At 48.1% G+C, this 17,296-nt stretch overlaps 1 protein-coding gene and 1 non-coding gene across 9 annotated transcripts in view; both read left to right on the forward strand.

Moving 5' to 3' along the window:
• Positions 1 to 17,296, forward strand: part of PRRC2B (proline rich coiled-coil 2B) — a 45,735-nt gene that overhangs the window by 18,558 nt on the left and 9,881 nt on the right. For 5 of the 8 annotated variants that reach the window (XM_027687988.1, XM_027687995.1, XM_027687991.1 and 2 more), the window contains exons 6-25: positions 17 to 160; positions 817 to 1,058; positions 1,442 to 1,563; positions 1,990 to 2,132; positions 2,808 to 2,898; positions 3,300 to 3,492; positions 3,867 to 4,182; positions 4,803 to 4,993; positions 7,055 to 7,259; positions 8,015 to 8,234; positions 8,860 to 10,917; positions 11,056 to 11,255; positions 11,802 to 11,947; positions 12,415 to 12,556; positions 13,169 to 13,251; positions 13,949 to 14,140; positions 14,281 to 14,475; positions 14,906 to 14,992; positions 15,356 to 15,460; positions 16,068 to 16,260. In XM_027687988.1, coding sequence (XP_027543789.1) covers positions 17 to 160; positions 817 to 1,058; positions 1,442 to 1,563; positions 1,990 to 2,132; positions 2,808 to 2,898; positions 3,300 to 3,492; positions 3,867 to 4,182; positions 4,803 to 4,993; positions 7,055 to 7,259; positions 8,015 to 8,234; positions 8,860 to 10,917; positions 11,056 to 11,255; positions 11,802 to 11,947; positions 12,415 to 12,556; positions 13,169 to 13,251; positions 13,949 to 14,140; positions 14,281 to 14,475; positions 14,906 to 14,992; positions 15,356 to 15,460; positions 16,068 to 16,260 — 5,268 coding nt within the window. The remainder of the gene's footprint in view (positions 1 to 16; positions 161 to 816; positions 1,059 to 1,441; positions 1,564 to 1,989; positions 2,133 to 2,807; positions 2,899 to 3,299; positions 3,493 to 3,866; positions 4,183 to 4,802; positions 4,994 to 7,054; positions 7,260 to 8,014; positions 8,235 to 8,859; positions 10,918 to 11,055; positions 11,256 to 11,801; positions 11,948 to 12,414; positions 12,557 to 13,168; positions 13,252 to 13,948; positions 14,141 to 14,280; positions 14,476 to 14,905; positions 14,993 to 15,355; positions 15,461 to 16,067; positions 16,261 to 17,296) is intronic. The other 3 variants (XM_027687993.1, XM_027687996.1, XM_027687994.1) reach the window with 2 other exon arrangements.
• Positions 16,486 to 16,563, forward strand: LOC113969851. Its single transcript, XR_003534952.1, has one exon. It is a non-coding gene; the product is annotated as a small nucleolar RNA SNORD62 (small nucleolar RNA).

Here is a 17,296-nt window from a genome sequence, read left to right on the forward strand (position 1 = left end):
CTTATTTGTCTGACAGGTTCAAGGGCCTCAAGCCGACTGTTATCCTTCTCTCCCGAGGAATTTCCGACGCTGAAAGCAGCTGGCGAGCAGGACAAGGGTGGCAAAGAAAAGGGCGCCTTAGATCCGTCGTATGGGCCAGGACCAAGCCTCCGCCCCCAGAGTGAGTGAAGGATTGTGTCCTTCTGTCTTATCCCAGCTCATAACCCCATAGACTGTGCATAACCCCATAGACTGTGTTGTGCAGGGCGTGCCAGTTCACAGCAGTATCAGATATTCCATCTTTGCATTTCCTTTTCTCTTTTTATGAGCTTACATGTGTCAGGCTGCTTAGCAGATGATCACAGGTCAGCATGTGGTGCTGTTGTTTTGTGGTCCAGACAGCTGGGAATGGACTGTCATCTACTATATTGTTTAATAAAAGTTGCTGTGTGATGTTGCAAAGCAGGCCCCTCCCCCTGGGCTGGTGGAGCCACAGTGAAATGAGTGCTTGGTGTGATGTGGCTTCTCTTTGAGTGTTTGTGCATCTAATTGGCATTGATTCTGCAGGGTAAGTAAGAGATGGGGAGCAGAGTTAGTAGGAATTTAGGCTTATTGACAAATAAGGACACCACTGGTGCAGCAATTACTTAGTAACAGCTCATGCTGCTTATTTCTTGAAAGAGTAAACACAACTGGAGATTTTTCTTGGTCCCTGATATTTTTTCTACAAGCTTAGTGTAATTAGGGCTTGACCAGAGCACTTGACATTTCGAGACTTTCTGGCAGAGCGACCGTCTGCATTTACAAATATTAACATAATTGTTACCTCCTTTCCAGATGTCACCAGTTGGAGGGAGGGCGGTGGGAGGAACATAACCTCTGCTACATCTCTGACCGCCTCCCCTGCTGAGCTGGGCAGCAAGACCTCCAGCAGTGGGGACGGAGCCCCCTCCTCGGCGAGCGCCAGCGACCCGAAGGAGCCGTCTCTGCGCCCGGCTCAGCCCGTCCGCAAAGGGGCCTCACAGTTCATGGGAAACGTCTACCAGCCACCTACATACCATGACATGCTGCCTGCTTTTGTGAGTTACCCTTTCTCCACAGATGTGTCACGTCCTTGGTTCTTACGTGTGTGGGGGTTGAAGTCGGCTGAGATGCATTTTCTGGACTCTTGGTTACTCACAGATCCTTCTCTTGACCTGTTTTTAGTTTCCCTGGTTGTGCATTTGCCCTTTCATCCTAGAACAGTGCAGCACAGCCTTGCTCAGCCCAAGGAAAAGTTGCCCATTTCCCTCTAGAGCTGGGGAGGGAACCATTAGCACGTGGCGTGTTGGGCAGCCAGACATGAAATGTTTGGTTTCCCTTTGTGCGGGTGCAGCCACTGTGCACCTGTTGTAACCTAATCTGGGTGAACCTTCCTATGGCAAGGAATAAAAACAGACTATTTTGCTTTGCCTCATTCCAGATGTGTCCACAACAGCCATCCGAGCCCCCTGCACCGCTGGACCGAGGGTCTTTCCCTGTTCCTCAGCTTCGCCTTGAGCCCCGGGTACCTTTCAGACAATTCCAGATGAATGACCAGGATGGGTAAGGCTGCCATCACTGTCCAACTTGAGAGGCAGGTTCAGGGTGTGACATGAGCCTTAAACTAGGCAAGAATTTGGGCCAAGGATGCAGTTGTGTGTGTGAAGCTGCAGGCAGCCACGGGGGAAACCAAAGCAGCAGTGTTTTGCTCCAGCTACAGCAGCAGGTGAAACGTTGCAAGGCTGTAACCACTGTGTGTCTGAAGAAAAGTGTGTGATCCTGGATTGGAGGGGTTGCAGCTCTGACCTGTAAGCCTTAGGAAGTGGGTACCAGGTAGTGAAAGCAAAGAAGCTTTGCTGCTCAGGGAGAGAAACTTGGATGCACTGTATTATAAGTGTGTGGTAGAAAAGGACTGACTCATAAAGTCAGCTCTGTGTTCTTTGCTTTATTGTTGGCTGTTTCTAACCATTTCTCTGTGTTTTCCTGTAGAAAAGAGAACAGGCTCAGCCTGTCTCGCCCGACACGTCCGGTTCGGCAGCAAATAGAGCGAGTGCCCCGGCCCACCATCATCAATGCAGAGAACCTGAAGGGGCTGGATGAACTGGACAATGATGCAGATGATGGATGGGCAGGTAAAGTGCCTCCATTCTCAAGCTTCAGGCAACATAAAGTAGCCAGGATGCTCCTGTGGCTCTGTTTTGCTGCCACAGAATAAAGGAGGGGGAAGCATAGAGTTGTCTGTGTAGTTGTGAAATTGCTGCTGGTGTAAATGATGACACAATGGATCCTTCTGATCCTTCCATCACAATGTGCTCAAGGAATCGGATCTGAAGACTCCTAAAAATCTGAAAACACCAAACAGCAGGAGGTTTAGCATTATGGCTGCTAGGAGGAATAATTAGTCCTGCCTTTTCAGTCATGGTGTTCAGTATCCAACTGCACACAGTCTGGCTTGATGTTTGTCTCCTCATTTGCAGCCTCCATTCCCAGACTGTTTGCTGCTGCTCCTCTGGGAACAGCATAGCCATTCAGCAGTGTGTGTCCACACTGCTCACGTAATTTCTTACCTGATCTAGTTGAAGGTGTCCCTGCTCATTGAGGGGGGTTGGGCTAGATGACATTAAAGGTCCTTCCAACCCAACCCATTCTATGATTCCCAGTACCTGTGGTGGACATTGGCTTCGTGAGTAGTTTATGCCAAGCCTGTGTGTTCTGGAGTTTAGTGACAAAGAGGGCATAAGCTTTATCAGGAAAAGGGGCCTGTTTCTTTCCTCTCACATGTCACTTCTCCGTTCCTCCCTTCATAGGCATTCATGATGAAGTGGATTACTCTGAGAAACTAAAGTTTAGTGAGGATGAAGAAGAGGAAGAAACTCTTAAAGATGGACGACAGAAATGGTAAGTGGCCATATTTGCACTTACATTTTTTTCAGTAAAAGTGAACAATACCAGGATCTTTAAAAACTTGTTCTAAATATGGAGTCTTGAACCCTCTGATTTCTTGCTGTGACTGTTGATTCCACTGGCCATTGTTTGATTGGGCTTCAAAGATATGTGCAGGTCTTTAAGTTGAATTCCAGTTTTCCAGGCTTTTTTCCTCGTCCCCTGCCCATTTCTCACCTTTATCCTGCTGCACAATGGTGGAGTTGATCCTTATGCACCTTAGGAGAAGCACATCTCTTGTTCTGGTGGTTTTTTCGATCTTTCTGTTGCGTTCAGTTGCCTTTGCCACTTGATAAGGCTGCAGGTGCTTTCTGAGGCAAGTAGCAAATGCAATAGCGAAGCTGTTTCTGTGGCAGGAACAGCTGGGATCCCAGAAGGCAGCGACAGTTGTCCCTGAGCTCTGCAGACAGTGCAGATGCCAAGCACACCTTGGAGGAAGGAAAGAATTGGAGCGAATCAGTGGGTTTGTCCCGGCCAGTCCGGAAAGTGCAGGAATCGCAGCAGCCTCCAAGGAAGCTGAACGGCTGGAGTTCTGCATCGGAATACCAGGTAGGCTGAACTCGTGTGGGTGGGCTTGTGCTGCTGGATGTGACACATCGCTGTCCTTAAGAGGCCAGTTTGACATTTTATTGGAAATGGAATGCTGATTAATTTCTCAGTTCTTGGTTTATATCCAGCTGGAGAGAAATCCATCTGCATAGCACTTCCACTAGGGAAAAGAAGTTGAAGCTGGTCCAGAGCAGTGGTGTTGTCAGTGAGAAAATGAAGCTATTGAAGCAGACAGCAATAACTCCCCCCAGTAAAATGGGGATTTGTGGCTGAGGATAGAGTGGGGGGAGGCAGGAGGGGATTTCCTCGCCCTGGAATACAAAGCTCAAGATAGGTTGGGTCTTGCTTATTGAGGAATGTTTTTTCTTTGGCAGAAGCCCGCTCTGGGAAGTGTTCTCAGACAACAGTCCATCGAGGATAAAGAAGAAAAGGTGCCCCTGAGACAGAAGTTTGTGCACTCTGAGATCTCTGAGGCTGTGGAGAGAGCCAGGAGGCGGCGGGAGGAGGAGGAGCGGCGAGCCAGGGAGGAGCGCCTGGCAGCCTGCGCTGCAAAGCTGAAGCAACTTGATCAGAAATGCAAACTGGCTCAGAAGAATGGGGAGACCCAGAAACACACAGAGAACGAAGATGCGCGACCCTCAAACACAGAGAAAAATACTGTGCAAGAGAATGGCCATGCTTTCCGTAAAGGTACAGAAACAGTGCTTGACTCACCTTGTAAAAACTGCTTTTTTGCTGTTGTGCTGATCCTCTTACCTGGAGTGGGGGAGTTCCTGGGAGGGAGCATTGAGAGGGCCCTTCAGCTGCCCTCGAGAGGTCAGCTGCTTCATGTGTTCTGCAGAGTGTTTTGCGTTGGTGACGAAAGTTCATTAAATAGAAAAAGCTATTAAAACAAATGCAAACTTCTTCAATTGCCTTTATCTGTGCTCAGTCAGCTGTGCTAGCAGAGGCCTTGTTGGAAGGGGCCTCTTGAGCTTCTCAAGATTGGATGATAATATTAAGTGCTCATGGGCACAGATCAGAAAATCAGTCAGCAGTAAGTGCTGGCAGGTTTAAGGACTAACAGGGGAAATGGACTTTTCCCCCAGTGCTTAAGTAGAAGGCTGATAGCAGAGGAGGATCTGGGAATTTATCGCTAAAACAAGATGGACAAAGCCCTCTAGAGCTGTCAGGCAAATATGTGATTGGAATAAAACTCAGCCATGTAATGCAGTCAGGACATGCCCACACCTGTGTATGTTGTGCTGTGGTGTGCACTCACAGACTCTGTCATGAGCAGGCCTCTTTAAGGTTTATTTTCTTCTCTGCAGCAACCCCTGAGTTTCACACACAGGATGTGTCTGTTGGCTACCTGGAAGAGGAGACTCCTGCCCCAGCAGCAGCAGCCCAAAGCAGCAGTGAGGAGGAGCTCAGAGAAGCTCCCTCCCCAGCACAAGAATTTAACAAATACCAGAAGTCTCTTCCCCCACGATTCCAGAGGCAGCAGCAGCAACAGCAGCAGGTAATAGGTGTGACACTCACACCCCTCTTCCTGTGGACCCCCACCAAACCATTACCTTTGCTCAGTTCTCAACACTGTCAGTCTTTGAGTGTGGGAGTGGTAAATGGGGTTTTACCCTGGCCTTTTTCAGTATTTCTGATCATGGTTGTATCCTGTCTGACGGATTAAAAGAGCTCTATATGGCTTACATGAATTTTCCATGCGGCCTGTGATGTGGAACTGTTGTGGATAGGGCTTTCCATGGCTGGGAAGAGATGTGTGCCCTTATCCTGTTAGGTGCAGGCAGCCATTTGCTTGCCAAGGGCAAATTGTGCATTCGGTGGCAAGTTGTTGGACTGCTTCTTGACTGGGAGTGAGTTGTGGAGCAGCTTCTCATTCCACCTCCTGCCTTTGCAGAGGGCTGGTCCTTTGCTCTGTTCTCATCTTCTGCCTACCCAGTGTTTTTTCTGTGAGGGTCTTTCAAATCATTATTTTCTTCGCTCCATAAGTATGTCTGGTCTTTACCGTTTCATTTTTGTTGCATTGAAGACTCTCTTCTGGGGCTCTGAGACACCAGCCTGAACTGCTCTGTGCATATTGCATCTTTGCCTGACCTTTCAGTGCTGTATGTGCCCTAAGTGCTGTTCAGCTCTGCTTCCAGATGCAGTGAGTCTCTGTAAGGCAGCAGAGCCAAACCAAGGGACGGAATGCTCAGGCTTTAGCTAATGCAAAGTTAATTGCCATTCTTCATAGAATAACCACTTGAAACGTGATACAATCAACACTGCTGCAAACCTTAGTGGAGAGCTCTCAATTGGCTTTTGCTTGGAAGCTCAGTAATTGCTCTTTTATGGAATGTTCCCCTGTGCTCGTTGCTCGGCAGTTGACATTTTCATGATTCAGATGTACGGCAGCAAACGCTGCTTAATGTTACTCTTGAAAAGAGATGCTCTTAAACTAAAAAGAGTTGGATGTCTTTGCTGTCATGCTAATAATACCACAGGTCATTGCTACTGGAAGAACCTGGAGTTTTATTTTATTCTCTTATCCTCTGTGATGTTAGTGTGTATGAGGCAGTGCGTGTTTTGGCTGGCTTGTATTGCTGCTTTGGTAGCAGTGGCTTCATGAAAAGAGCAAAATAAAAGATAGCATTGGTATCATGAAGGAAATATTTTCTCCAAGGTACTAGAGGGCTAGATAATGCAGATATAATCTTTGCATTTATCAGAGTCTTTCTTGCTGTAATGATGTGTCAGGTTCAGATTTAAGGGTGCCTCTCTCTGGAGAGGGGAATTGGCTTTTTTAATAAACAGTTACAATATCTGACACTGTTTTGTGCTTACCAAGAAAAGATGGTGGAAAGCTTGACAGGTAAGTAGATGCATTTCATGTTAATTGGAGCTGTTTACTATTTGAAAGCCTTCTTCAGTACACAAAACTCCCTTCAAATATAGGTTCTTTTTGGACCTTTAGCAAGAGTTAAATGTCAGATCGAATTAACATCATGACAGTCCTCAGCTAAAGGAAGGTGGACTGGCTACGTGGGAGATGGGAAACAACCTGCAAGTGTCAGCCCATCTCTGGAGGATGCACAGGAAATGCTGTAAAATATTAATAGCTCTCTTAATTGAGTTTAGGTTGTTTTTATCTAATCTGTTCAGCTAACAGGAGTGGAACTAATATATATGCACACTAAATAAATTAGAACTGCATTTACTGAAAAGTGCAACACGTTCTAAGCTATTGGTTCCAGTTAGGAAGTGGTGTTTGACAGGAACCTGTCCTGTATTCATAGAAGCATTGAGAACTTGCAAACTCTGGTCTTAGAGCTGTGAGCCTTGTATTTGGCCATGTAGCCTGGCCCATGGTGGTGTGACATTCTGGCTGCTCTGGTATTTACAGAATAACAACTGCCACGTTCCCAGTTGGTAGTGAATTGGCCTTCTCTGCTCCACCCTCCCATCTGATCTGGGATCGAGCCTCTAATAGATGGCATGTGTTTTCCCTTGGCTGACAAGTATGTAAGTGTGATTCCTGGCACCACAACCGTTCGTGCCCAACAGCCCATCCTTTCCCCTTCAGGAGCAGCTGTATAAGATGCAGCACTGGCAGCAGCAAGTGTATCCTCCTCCCTCCCACTCCCACCCTCAGCGGACGTTCTACCCGCCGCACCCCCAGATGCTTGGCTTTGATCCTCGCTGGATGATGATGCCCTCCTACATGGACCCTCGCATGGCCCAGAGTCGCACCCCCGTGGATTTCTATCCCTCAGCCCTTCACCCTTCAGGTAAGGTGTTCCCAGTGTTTATCTTGGCTGTTGAGTTGGTCCATATCTAGAAATTGCTGTGTGTCACCCATCTTACCTCTGCCCAGACTTTGCATCCTGGCTGGAATCCCTTCTCTAGGGATGAGAAAGTCGCTTGCAGTGGGAGGTGGTGAGGAAACGGAGGTTGAGAGGGAGTTCACGTGCCTGTCCATCCCCTGTGCTGCAGTGGGAGACCTTCCCTATCTGCTTTGTGACCTTAGCAAGTGTGACTGGTCTTGCCCCTTGAAGGAAGGGGTAGTGGGTCCACTGATCTTGCTACTTGAAGGAGAAGGATCAGTTTTGGAGTTACTGTGATCATGTGAAATCTTAATAGACCTCCTTCAGGAAATGTGAAGCTGAAACCCAGTAGTTCCTGAACTGTGTGCTCTTAGCACCTTCCTATCTTGTTACTGATCTCTAGAGGTGTGAATGTAAACATTAGGGTGTATAAATCACTTCCTTGAGATTGTGGTTTGTTTTCACACACCTGTTTGATTCCAAGCCAGTGATGCTGTGTAATGTCTGTGCAGGCTGGGTTCTGAGAACTGTGTCACCTTTTATATTACTCCAGGTGCATTTCCCAGCTGTGCATTTTCCAGGCATTTCCCCTCTACCACAGAGGTTTCCATGGCTGCAGTCAGCTGCTGCCCTAGAAGGAAGTAGAAAGCTAGTGGGTTGTTTAATTCTTCTTGTCTGTGAGATCCTAGTGCTAATGGCACGAACTCTGTCGTGAGCAGGAATTATGAAGCCCATGATTCAGCAGGACTCCATTGGTGGGAGCAGCTGTCGGTCTGAAGATCAGAACTGTCAAGCAGGGCAGGCAGAGAGGAAAACTGCTCCCTTGGATCCTGTGCCAGTGTGGGGCCAGGACAGCTACACATCTCTGCAGAGCAAAGGATACTCCCTGTCACATCAAAAACAGGCTGACAACATGAGCATGGAGGGACTGCATGCCAGGTGAGTGTCCTCATCTCCTGTCCTCATGCATGCTGTGGTGGGAGGTGCTGCCATAAGTCATCTGCTAAAAAGCAGGTGTAGAACTGACCCAAAAGATATCTCTGAACAGGCCCAGGTACTGATCTGGTAGCACTTTTACACTGTTGAGTGTGCTTAAAGACTGAGCTATTCAGAGGTTTTCTGTCTGATGCAGTCAAGGCTGACCAGCTTGGAGCCTGTTTAGTAAGAGAGGCACTTGTCACCTACATGGGAGAGTACAGAAAACAAGTAAAAAATTCTGATACCTTTTAGTTGGTCTCCTAGTTCTTTTTGCTTTCTAAAACAAATTCCGTGTTCTCAGATCTCCACATATGTTGGAGGCTGAATCTTCCTTCATTTTGTAAGTTTGCTGCCCATCTTTAAAAGATAAAGAATTGCTTTCTTTATCATGCATTGATTTGACAAACCAGGCAGTACAGCCTGGGGCCACAGCAGATCTGCCCAGCATTCTGGGATTTATAGGCTCATTTAAAATAAACCTCACTTTATTTATTTGTTTCCATCTCTTGTGCCCAGCCTGAGCCCTTGGAGATGTGCTGTGCTCTGCATTACCTGACTTCCATTTATTTGTTGTTTTCCTTCTCAGGAATGACAGTTACTGTGCTGCTGGAAGGCCAGAGAGTCTGAGCACCCAGCGAGATCTCTTTGAGGAGAGAGGGGAGGAGTATTTGAATGCTTTTGACAAGAAGGCCCACGCAGACTTTGACAGCTGCCTGTCTTCCCAGAGGATAGGCCAGGATCTCCTGTTTCAGCATCAGGAGACCGTGCAGGAAACCTGTCCTGCTGGCAGCCGCCATGGAAACTTGAGGTGTTCACCCCTCGAGCCTGACTTTATCCAGGCAGAGAAGAAACCTGAATATAATGGCTGGGATATCAGCCACCACCAGAAACCTGCGGAGACTGCAGCAGAAGTTGCTGAGGAAGTGCCCAGGGATGAGCAGACGTTCAGTGCTGACCCCTGGAAGAAAGAAGGAGCCAATACCAAACAGGCCACTGAGGAGACATCAGAGTGGGCTCCCGAGAACCGCAACACCAGTGGTCAGCACCAGGAGCAAATGGGGAGGACACGGCGATCCGGCCCCATTAAAAAACCAGTCCTGAAAGCCCTCAAGGTTGAAGAGAAGGAGAAGGAGATGGAGAAGGTTAAACTGGAGGGAGAGGACACCTCACGCCCACTGAAGGAGAAGGCTGCTGTTCAGAAAGTAGAGAATGAGTCAGATGACTCTGCAGCCTTGCTGAACTCCACGCGTTATCTGCTGGATGATAAAGGTTCTTCCCAAACCAGCCTGGCACGAGAGGCTGAGAAATCTCAAGAAGAAGAAGAAGAGGAGGAGGAGGAAGAGAAGCCAGAAAGAACTTGGGAGAACAAACTATGCAGAGAGACCGGTGATCTCCCGCCCACAAAAAGAAACAACTGGATCTTCATTGATGAGGAACAAGCCTTTGGTGGGAGAGGCCAAGGGCGTGGACGAGGGAGAGGCTTCAGAGAGTTCACTTTCAGAGGCCGAGGCACTGTTGTGAGCAGCCGAGGAGTCTACAACAACCAGCGGAGCAGCCGAGGGCGAGGGCTCCGGGAGTTCAACCAGCCAGAGGACTTCCCCAGAGGGAAGCCAAGGCGCCGGATTGCGAGTGAGACGCACAGTGAAGGGTCAGAGTACGAGGAGCTCCCCAAGCGTCGCCGGCAGAGGGGCTCAGAAAACAGCAATGAAGGCTCTGTGCTGGACAGGGAGGACAGTGATCTGAAAAAGGGAGACTTCAAAGAGTCTTGGAGGTCCAACAAAATCTACTCGGATGATCACAGTAGCCTGGATCCTAAGATGAGGGCTCCGAGAGCGTTTGGGAGGTCGCTGCCACCAAGACTGAGCAACTCTGGCTATGGGCGAAGGGGTTTCATGGGTAAGGAGCCCACCCAGTGGCAAGGCAGGAGTGGGGGAGCAGGGTGGCAGGAGTATAGCCACACCTCTCCATCGGACACTTTTGGGAGCAGGCAGCAGTCTGACAGGGACTACATTCAGGATTCTTACAAACACACAGATTCCTTCTCCAGCCGGGTTTTTGATGAGAGTCATCTGGATGACAAAAGGCACTTTTTCCAGGAGGATTACTCAGCAGATCAGGAGAACATAGAGAACAGGCCGTTCAGGAGGCGCCGCCCCCCCCGCCAGGACAAGCCCCCACGCTTCAGGCGCCTCAGGCAAGAGAGGGAATCGGTGGGGCAGTGGAACCCTGAGGAGGGAGGCCCCAACCTGCTGCCCAGCCAGTGGCCTGGCAGACCCAAGCTGAGCGCAGAGAAGAGCAGCATCTCGGGCAGGCGATCTCCTGAGCTGTCCTACCAGAACTCTTCAGACCATGCCAACGAGGAGTGGGAGACGGCATCTGAAAGCAGTGACTTCAGCGAGCGGCGGGAGAGGCGGGATGGAGTCCCAGAGAGTGAAGGCCAGCTGGAAGGTGGCCTCAGCACCGGGAGCTTGGGAGAGAAGAGGGAACTAGCAAAGAGAAGCTTCTCGAGCCAGAGGCCACTGGTGGACAGGCAGAGCCGCAAGGCTGAGCCAGCAGGGTTTGCAGAGCAATCTGTCAGGACTGGTGTAGGAGCAGCTTCCAGATACGAGAGCCAGCAGAACGGGACCCTGATAAAGAGCAAAAGGTAAAGTTGCTTTCTGATCTGTCACCTGATATGCAGATATTGAAGGAGTGGATATACACACCCCGTATGTTTTCTTCTTGCCACTTTTACTTGTGTTCTAATGACAAAACCAAATCCTTTCCCTTTTTTTCTGTGTAGGTCTCCAGAAGAAGGAGGAGGCCTTGGTAACACCAGTGGTGGGAGCAGCCACTCCATTTACAGCTTGGATAGGGGCTCCCATGCTAACTCAGAGAGTGCTGAGGGGCCAGGTAAAAAGCCAGAGAAGGAGCCCAAATCCACTGCGCAAAGAGCAACTGAGAAGGGAGAGGCCTTGTCACAGTTTGAACTGAGTTATGGAAGTGAGTGTCTTCATTAGTATGTTTTTTTAAAGGGGTAATCATTGTGGCTGACCTCAAGGGTGACCGCTTCAATCCAGTGTAATTTTGAATATCAGATTTTTTTCCATTGATTTGCACAAGTAAATTCTAGTGTATCTAAATAGGGAAAATGTGGAAGGTAAAAATGGTGCTAAATTTTAAACAAAACTTTAGCCAGATCTGACAGTGTGTCTCTAATGTTTCTTCCACAGAAAGTTTGGCTTTAGGGAGAATATTTCTCTCTAAGATGTTAATGTGTTTTGGGCTTGAAGTTTATAGAGTGTGAAGGAAGCTGAGAGAGTGGGGGAATTTGAGTCTGAGCTCATGGCAGGGAGGCAAGAAATGAGTATCTCTGAAAAGAGAAATACCACTATCGTGGCTAGTTTTTGAAGCTGCAGTGTTGTTAACTGAACTTGTTTGCTTGTAGCATGGGTCCTCTTTGGAGTGTGCTCTTTAAATTATTGCAATTATAAAGCTTTACATGCACAACACAAGTGCACTATTTTTTCTCCTGTATGCTTTGTTCAGGTACCATCATTGATAATCGGGTGTCAGGCACAGCAGAAGAGAATGAAGTGGGTTCTATGGCAGGTGAAGGCTTCATTGAGGTTCTTACTAAAAAGCAGCGTCGTTTGCTGGAAGAGGAGCGCAGGAAGAAGGAACAGGCTGCTCAGGTGAGGAATGGGAAGCAGGAAAAGTTGGACCTGTTACACTGTTTGGATAGCAGTCAGAGAAACAGGACCTCAAAAAAGTGTTTGGATGAACAGAAAAACACAGTTGGCTAAAGTAGTAAAGATCCTGTCTTAGGCCCCAGAAGCATAGTTAGGCTCTGATGGCAGGGGCTGTTGGTCTGAAAAAGAGGGTTTGATTTCTGACTCTTCTTGGCTTCTGGCAGAATTGTTAATTGGGAGTTAAGGAGGGGTTTCTAGAGTGGTCTTCATTCAAAGCAACTGGGCTCAGTAAGCCAGCTGCTTGCTGTAGTTGATGGGATTTTGGGCAGCATGAACAGTGAGGGACTTCGGCACTCTCACTGTGTTATTGCTATAAAAAAAAAATGCATACTGCTGAAGGCAGCTTTCTTCAGGGCCTTGTTAGACTGGGGGAACCTCCCAGTCTGACACCTGGGCCTTTCCTGTCGCAGGCACCAGCTAAGGCCCGTGTCCTTCAGTCTCGCATTCCTCCTCGGTTTGCTAAGAAGCAGAACAGCCTGTGCTTGGAGCAAAGTGATGTAACAGTGTCTGGAAACAGCCTGGGCACAGAGATCTGGGAGAGCAACAGCCCAGGTAAGTTTGGGTCTGTTTGTTCCAAAGGGTTTCACAGAGCTGGGGAATCCTCTGGGGTGTACAGAAAGGATGGGGTCCATGCTTGAGAGGAGACAGCCCTCTCCTATCTGATGCTGGAAGTGGGAGGGGAGGTAGCAGACATCTGGAGTAGCATCTGTTCTAAGCTGTACTGTTCAGCCATCCTCCTTCTCTGTTGACTGTGTTAGTCTCCTAATCTATTTCTTTTTTGTGTCACATCAAGATTCTACAATACAGCATTTTCTAGCCAGTTGGGCTGGATCTCCTTTAGCTGTTTTCTTAGTTTGCCTTCCTGCATTTTCTCATCTCTAGCCCTGGATAGCTGGTGCCTCCCTTGTTTCTGTCTGTCCTGTCTTTCTCCTGTTGTCATCATGTTCCCTAAGAAATCTCCCTGTTCTCTACCCTCACTCCCCATACCCTGTATTCTCTGCTGCATCATGTCTCAGATGTCTGGGCAACACCAACTTTCTGAGGTGGTTAAAATACCCTTTCTCATGTCTAGAAATGGAAGGTTAATGGTGTAATATGCGCAGTGTACATGGTGTGCTCACAGTTGTTCCGAGCAGCTGAGCCCTGCCCTCCATTCTCTTCCAGCTCTTTCCGTTCAGTCTCCTGGCAGTGATTCCTGGAGCAAGCCTGTAAATACCTTTAATGGCACAGAGTCTGGCACCACTGAGGTAAGTGGCATCTAATGTGCCCTTCAGGTATTGTGTGGATAAAGTATTAATGCAGGTGGCTTTTATGCGTTTCATTGCTCCATCTGTGCTTAGTGACTCTCAGCTCTGCTTGTGCCATTTTAAACTGTCTCTTTGCAGTTATAACTTGAGCTTGATGCTGCTCAAATCTTGACCCCGAGGGCCAAGCGCTGCTTGGTGTTACATGTGGGTATAAATCTGGAGTAACTGTGTGGTAGAGCTATTCCAGGGTTATGCTCATCACTGGATGCAGGCTATGGTTGAGGAGGATGGAATCCCATAGGTCCTGTTTGTGCCTCATGCCTACGAGCAGTGTGTAGCTGTAGGGAGGGCAGAGGAAGGAGGTTCCTGAATGCTTCACCTCTGGAGGCCAAGAGTTCAAATTTGCTGTGGGTCACACATGAAATGAGTTTGGCAGTGCCCTCCTAGTCTCTGTGTGTGACACTTTTTCCTTACTCTGAAGCCATGGCCTGTTTGTTGCATTGGTTCACTGTCTCAGGGGCATGTAGGGCTGAAGCAGCGGCCAAGGGGTGCTGCAGGTCAGGCCCAACTCCCTTGCAGTTTACCAAGAGCGTGATTTGAAAGGGGGACGTGGTCTTGCTGTTTTCTGGGATATTTTTTCTCCTTTGTGGAGCTGGGTCGGAGTCCGGGGCTTTAACACATCTCGTGCTTTGCATAGCAGGGATTTAAAGGCAGCCAGGGGGATAGTGGCATTGACTTGAGCGCGGAGTCTCGGGAATCCTCCGCGACCTCCTCTCAGCGCAGCTCTCCATATGGCACCCTCAAACCAGAGGAGATGAATGGGGCTGGCCTGGTGGACCCAAAGCCTGACTGCCAGAAGGAGCAAGTGCAGAAGCAATCTGATAAAAAGGTAATCTGGATTTGCAGCCAAGCCAGAGCGCAGAGTGAGAGACCTTGTGAAGTGGTTATGTTGTTCTTGATAGCATTTTTTAAGGCTTGAGATGGGGTTATTCAGTCTTTGTGTCTCAGCCTCTCTGCTTTCCTGTTAAGGATTCAGATCAAGGCTCAGGACAGAACAAGGAACACAAGCCCGGACCAATCGGCAACGAACGCTCCCTGAAAAACAGAAAGGGTTCGGAGGGAACGGAACGGCTGGAAGGGAATATTCCCCCTGTTAATGGGGTGGAAATTCACGTGGATTCTGTACTTCCTGTGCCACCCATTGAATTTGGAGTAAATCCTAAAGTGAGGATTGAATTTTAATTTTATCTTCTTGGTGATTTGAGCTTGTTGAGACATGAAAGATGGTTTGAGGCAGAAGGATTATTTAGAGGAAACATCCAGCTGTAGATTTGCCTTAGAACTTCATTGCTGGTACAAACCAGGTACTCAAGGTGTCTTGGGAAACACCACTTGGAAATACTGTCCCAAGGACCAACTGGGGTGGTAACAAAGGTGAGGGGAAAAATTATGGCCATCTGAGCCTCCATGTGCCTCTAGGGGTTGCTTGCTGCTGAGTGCTGAGAAGTGTCTTCTGTTCTCTTCCAGCAAGGCTTTACTGGAAGACAATCTTTAGTTTGTAGTGCCATGATTCAAGATAGAGTCATTAACCATGAGAAGTGGATGGGTGGGCCCATGGACCTGGATTTGAATTTTGTGTGTTTTGCTTTATCAGGATTCTGACTTCAGCTTGCCACCTGGTTCTGCCTCTGGCACTGCAGCTAACCCTGTCACCAAATTGCAGGATGCCTTGGCCAGTAATGTAAGTATTTCTTCTTTTTGGCATTGATTCATTGGAGATGCTCTTTATTTAAGCCTCAGTTGCTTTCAAAGGGAGCAGATGCATTTCTGCAAATTAAAGTTACTGGATCAAACTGATGTTTAAGTGGAAGCTGGTATAATTCAGCATAGAGGGATGTCCTTGCACAGAACCAAACCTTCATTTATTCTGAGAGCAAAATGGATCACAGTTGAATGTGATACTTGACTGCTGCAGTAGCACTGGGGATTGAATCCTTTGAGGTGTAGTTACAGGAGCTGCCAGCTGAGGCTCTGCCAGCCTTGGTGGCTCATGACATCGTCCTAAGAGTTCACAAATATTCACCCTGCACAACTCTCCCCCCAGGCAGCGTTAACGCAGTCCATTCCCATCCTGCGAAGGGATCATCACCTCCAGCGCTGCATCGGCCTGAACCCCATGTCCTTCCCCACTGCAGACCTTACTCTTAAGGTAAGCAAACTGGCATGTGTGCTTGGCCTAGGTGTGGATCTCCGTGGGCAGAGCAGTGAGGGTGGAGAGGTCTTTCCCAGAGTGTTCTGTTAAGTATTGATAAACCTTTAATTAGCTCCTGTGAAAGTTGTGCATATCTGCTATTTGATATGAGTGCAAGGCCCTCTCTTTCAAGTCCTGGATGCTGAAGTCCTTGCTAATTGTAGAAGAAGTGTAATAGAGCTTTCCTACTATTCCAGTAGCTGGGTAGGATGGCTGGTCAGTGATCCTGAGTGACTGATGGTTTAAAGAGGGGGAAACAAAAAAACAAACAAGCCCCACCCAAATGTACAAACAACAGCAACAACAAAAAACCAAATAAACCGGAACACATAACTCTACCATCCCAAACCCAAAAAGCTCAGCAAATACCAAGGGGTTTGAGTGTTTGTGAAGGATGCTTGTCCATTAGAAACTGGTGTGGTACCCCTTGACCTGAGACCTGCCAGCTTTCTGCTGTGACTGGACAACAATGAATTTGAGCTCATAAGTCACAGGAGCAACTCTGGGTTTTGGTATCGTCCTCCCCATTTGAACTGTCTGTAGTTATTGTCCTTCATTTCCGTAGATGGAGTCTGCTCGTAAAGCTTGGGAAAACTCTCCTAGTTTACCAGAACAGAACTCCCCAGGAGGTGCAGGCTCAGGCATCCAGCCTCCTTCCAGTGTTGGAGCTTCCAACGGCGTCAGCTACAGTTCTTTTGGTGGAGTTTCTATGCCTCCCATGCCTGTGGCATCCGTAGCACCTTCTGCATCTATTCCAGGTACCTGCAAACTGCAGCAGCAGCATTTGCATTGTCAGGGTGGTATCTGGGAATCACCCTCTGAACAGAAGAGCTTCCATGTAAAGTAACTAACTGGCTGGTGTTAAATAGGTTCTTAACAATTCAGCCAAGACAGAAAGAGGAACTGTCTCTCCACTTTGAAGAATGTAGAGTGTGACTGGTACAAACTTAGCACAAGGACAACTTACCCTGTGTAGTGGCAAGTCTCTCTGATGTCTCAATAGGTCTTCCTTACCCTTACCCCTCAGTAGAATAGAAGGGAAGAGACCTATGGCTGAGAGACTTCCAACAGTCCCAATATCAGTATCAGCCATTCCTCTGCTTCTTTTGCCATTGAAGGCACAGGTTCTGAGCACCTCCTGCTCTTCATATCTAATAAGAATTGCTTATAGTTCACAGAACTCTGGGAGGTGGGAGGGTGTTGCTGTTCTTGAGTTAAAGGAAAAGGTTAAGCTCAGTCATGTTAGATAGTGTGTATAATTAGGGAGAGCATCTGGGAAGAGGAAACCTACTTGGAATTTCTGACTCCTGGGTCCCAAAGGGCTTCTCATGTGTGCACTGACTTTCTCATGTCTCACTTCAAGAACAGAGTGGAATGTGTAGTGACTTTGTTATTAGCTTCCATTTAGAAAACAGATTGTTCCAAGTCAGGTGGCTTCCCTCCTCACCCACTCTAATCTTGGTTCTAAATCCTGTGGTTCAGATCTGCAGAGAACCACAGGAGTGGCACAGCAGTCACTAACTGGTGCCACCCTTGGGGTGAACACAGCTTTTAGATCTGTTGTGTGAAGGTCTCAAACACCATGTTTGTTTTTTCTGTCCCTCCCAGCTGCAAAGATGAGGTGATTGCAGAGCAGGTTTCTGACATTTAGGAACAGCTTGGAGTGCAGTTCACCAATTCCTGAACTGTTAGTGTCTGACTCTTTTGTGGAGGTGGAAAACCTGGATACTGTGTATTGACTTGCTGAGAGGTTGGAAATAGCCTTGACCTGCAGGTTTCTAGAGTGTGCCTGTA

The sequence above is a fragment of the Neopelma chrysocephalum genome, unplaced genomic scaffold, assembly GCF_003984885.1.
Source record: "Neopelma chrysocephalum unplaced genomic scaffold, ASM398488v2 Primary Assembly neopelma1_74, whole genome shotgun sequence".
Classification (NCBI taxonomy): Eukaryota; Metazoa; Chordata; class Aves; order Passeriformes; family Pipridae; genus Neopelma; species Neopelma chrysocephalum.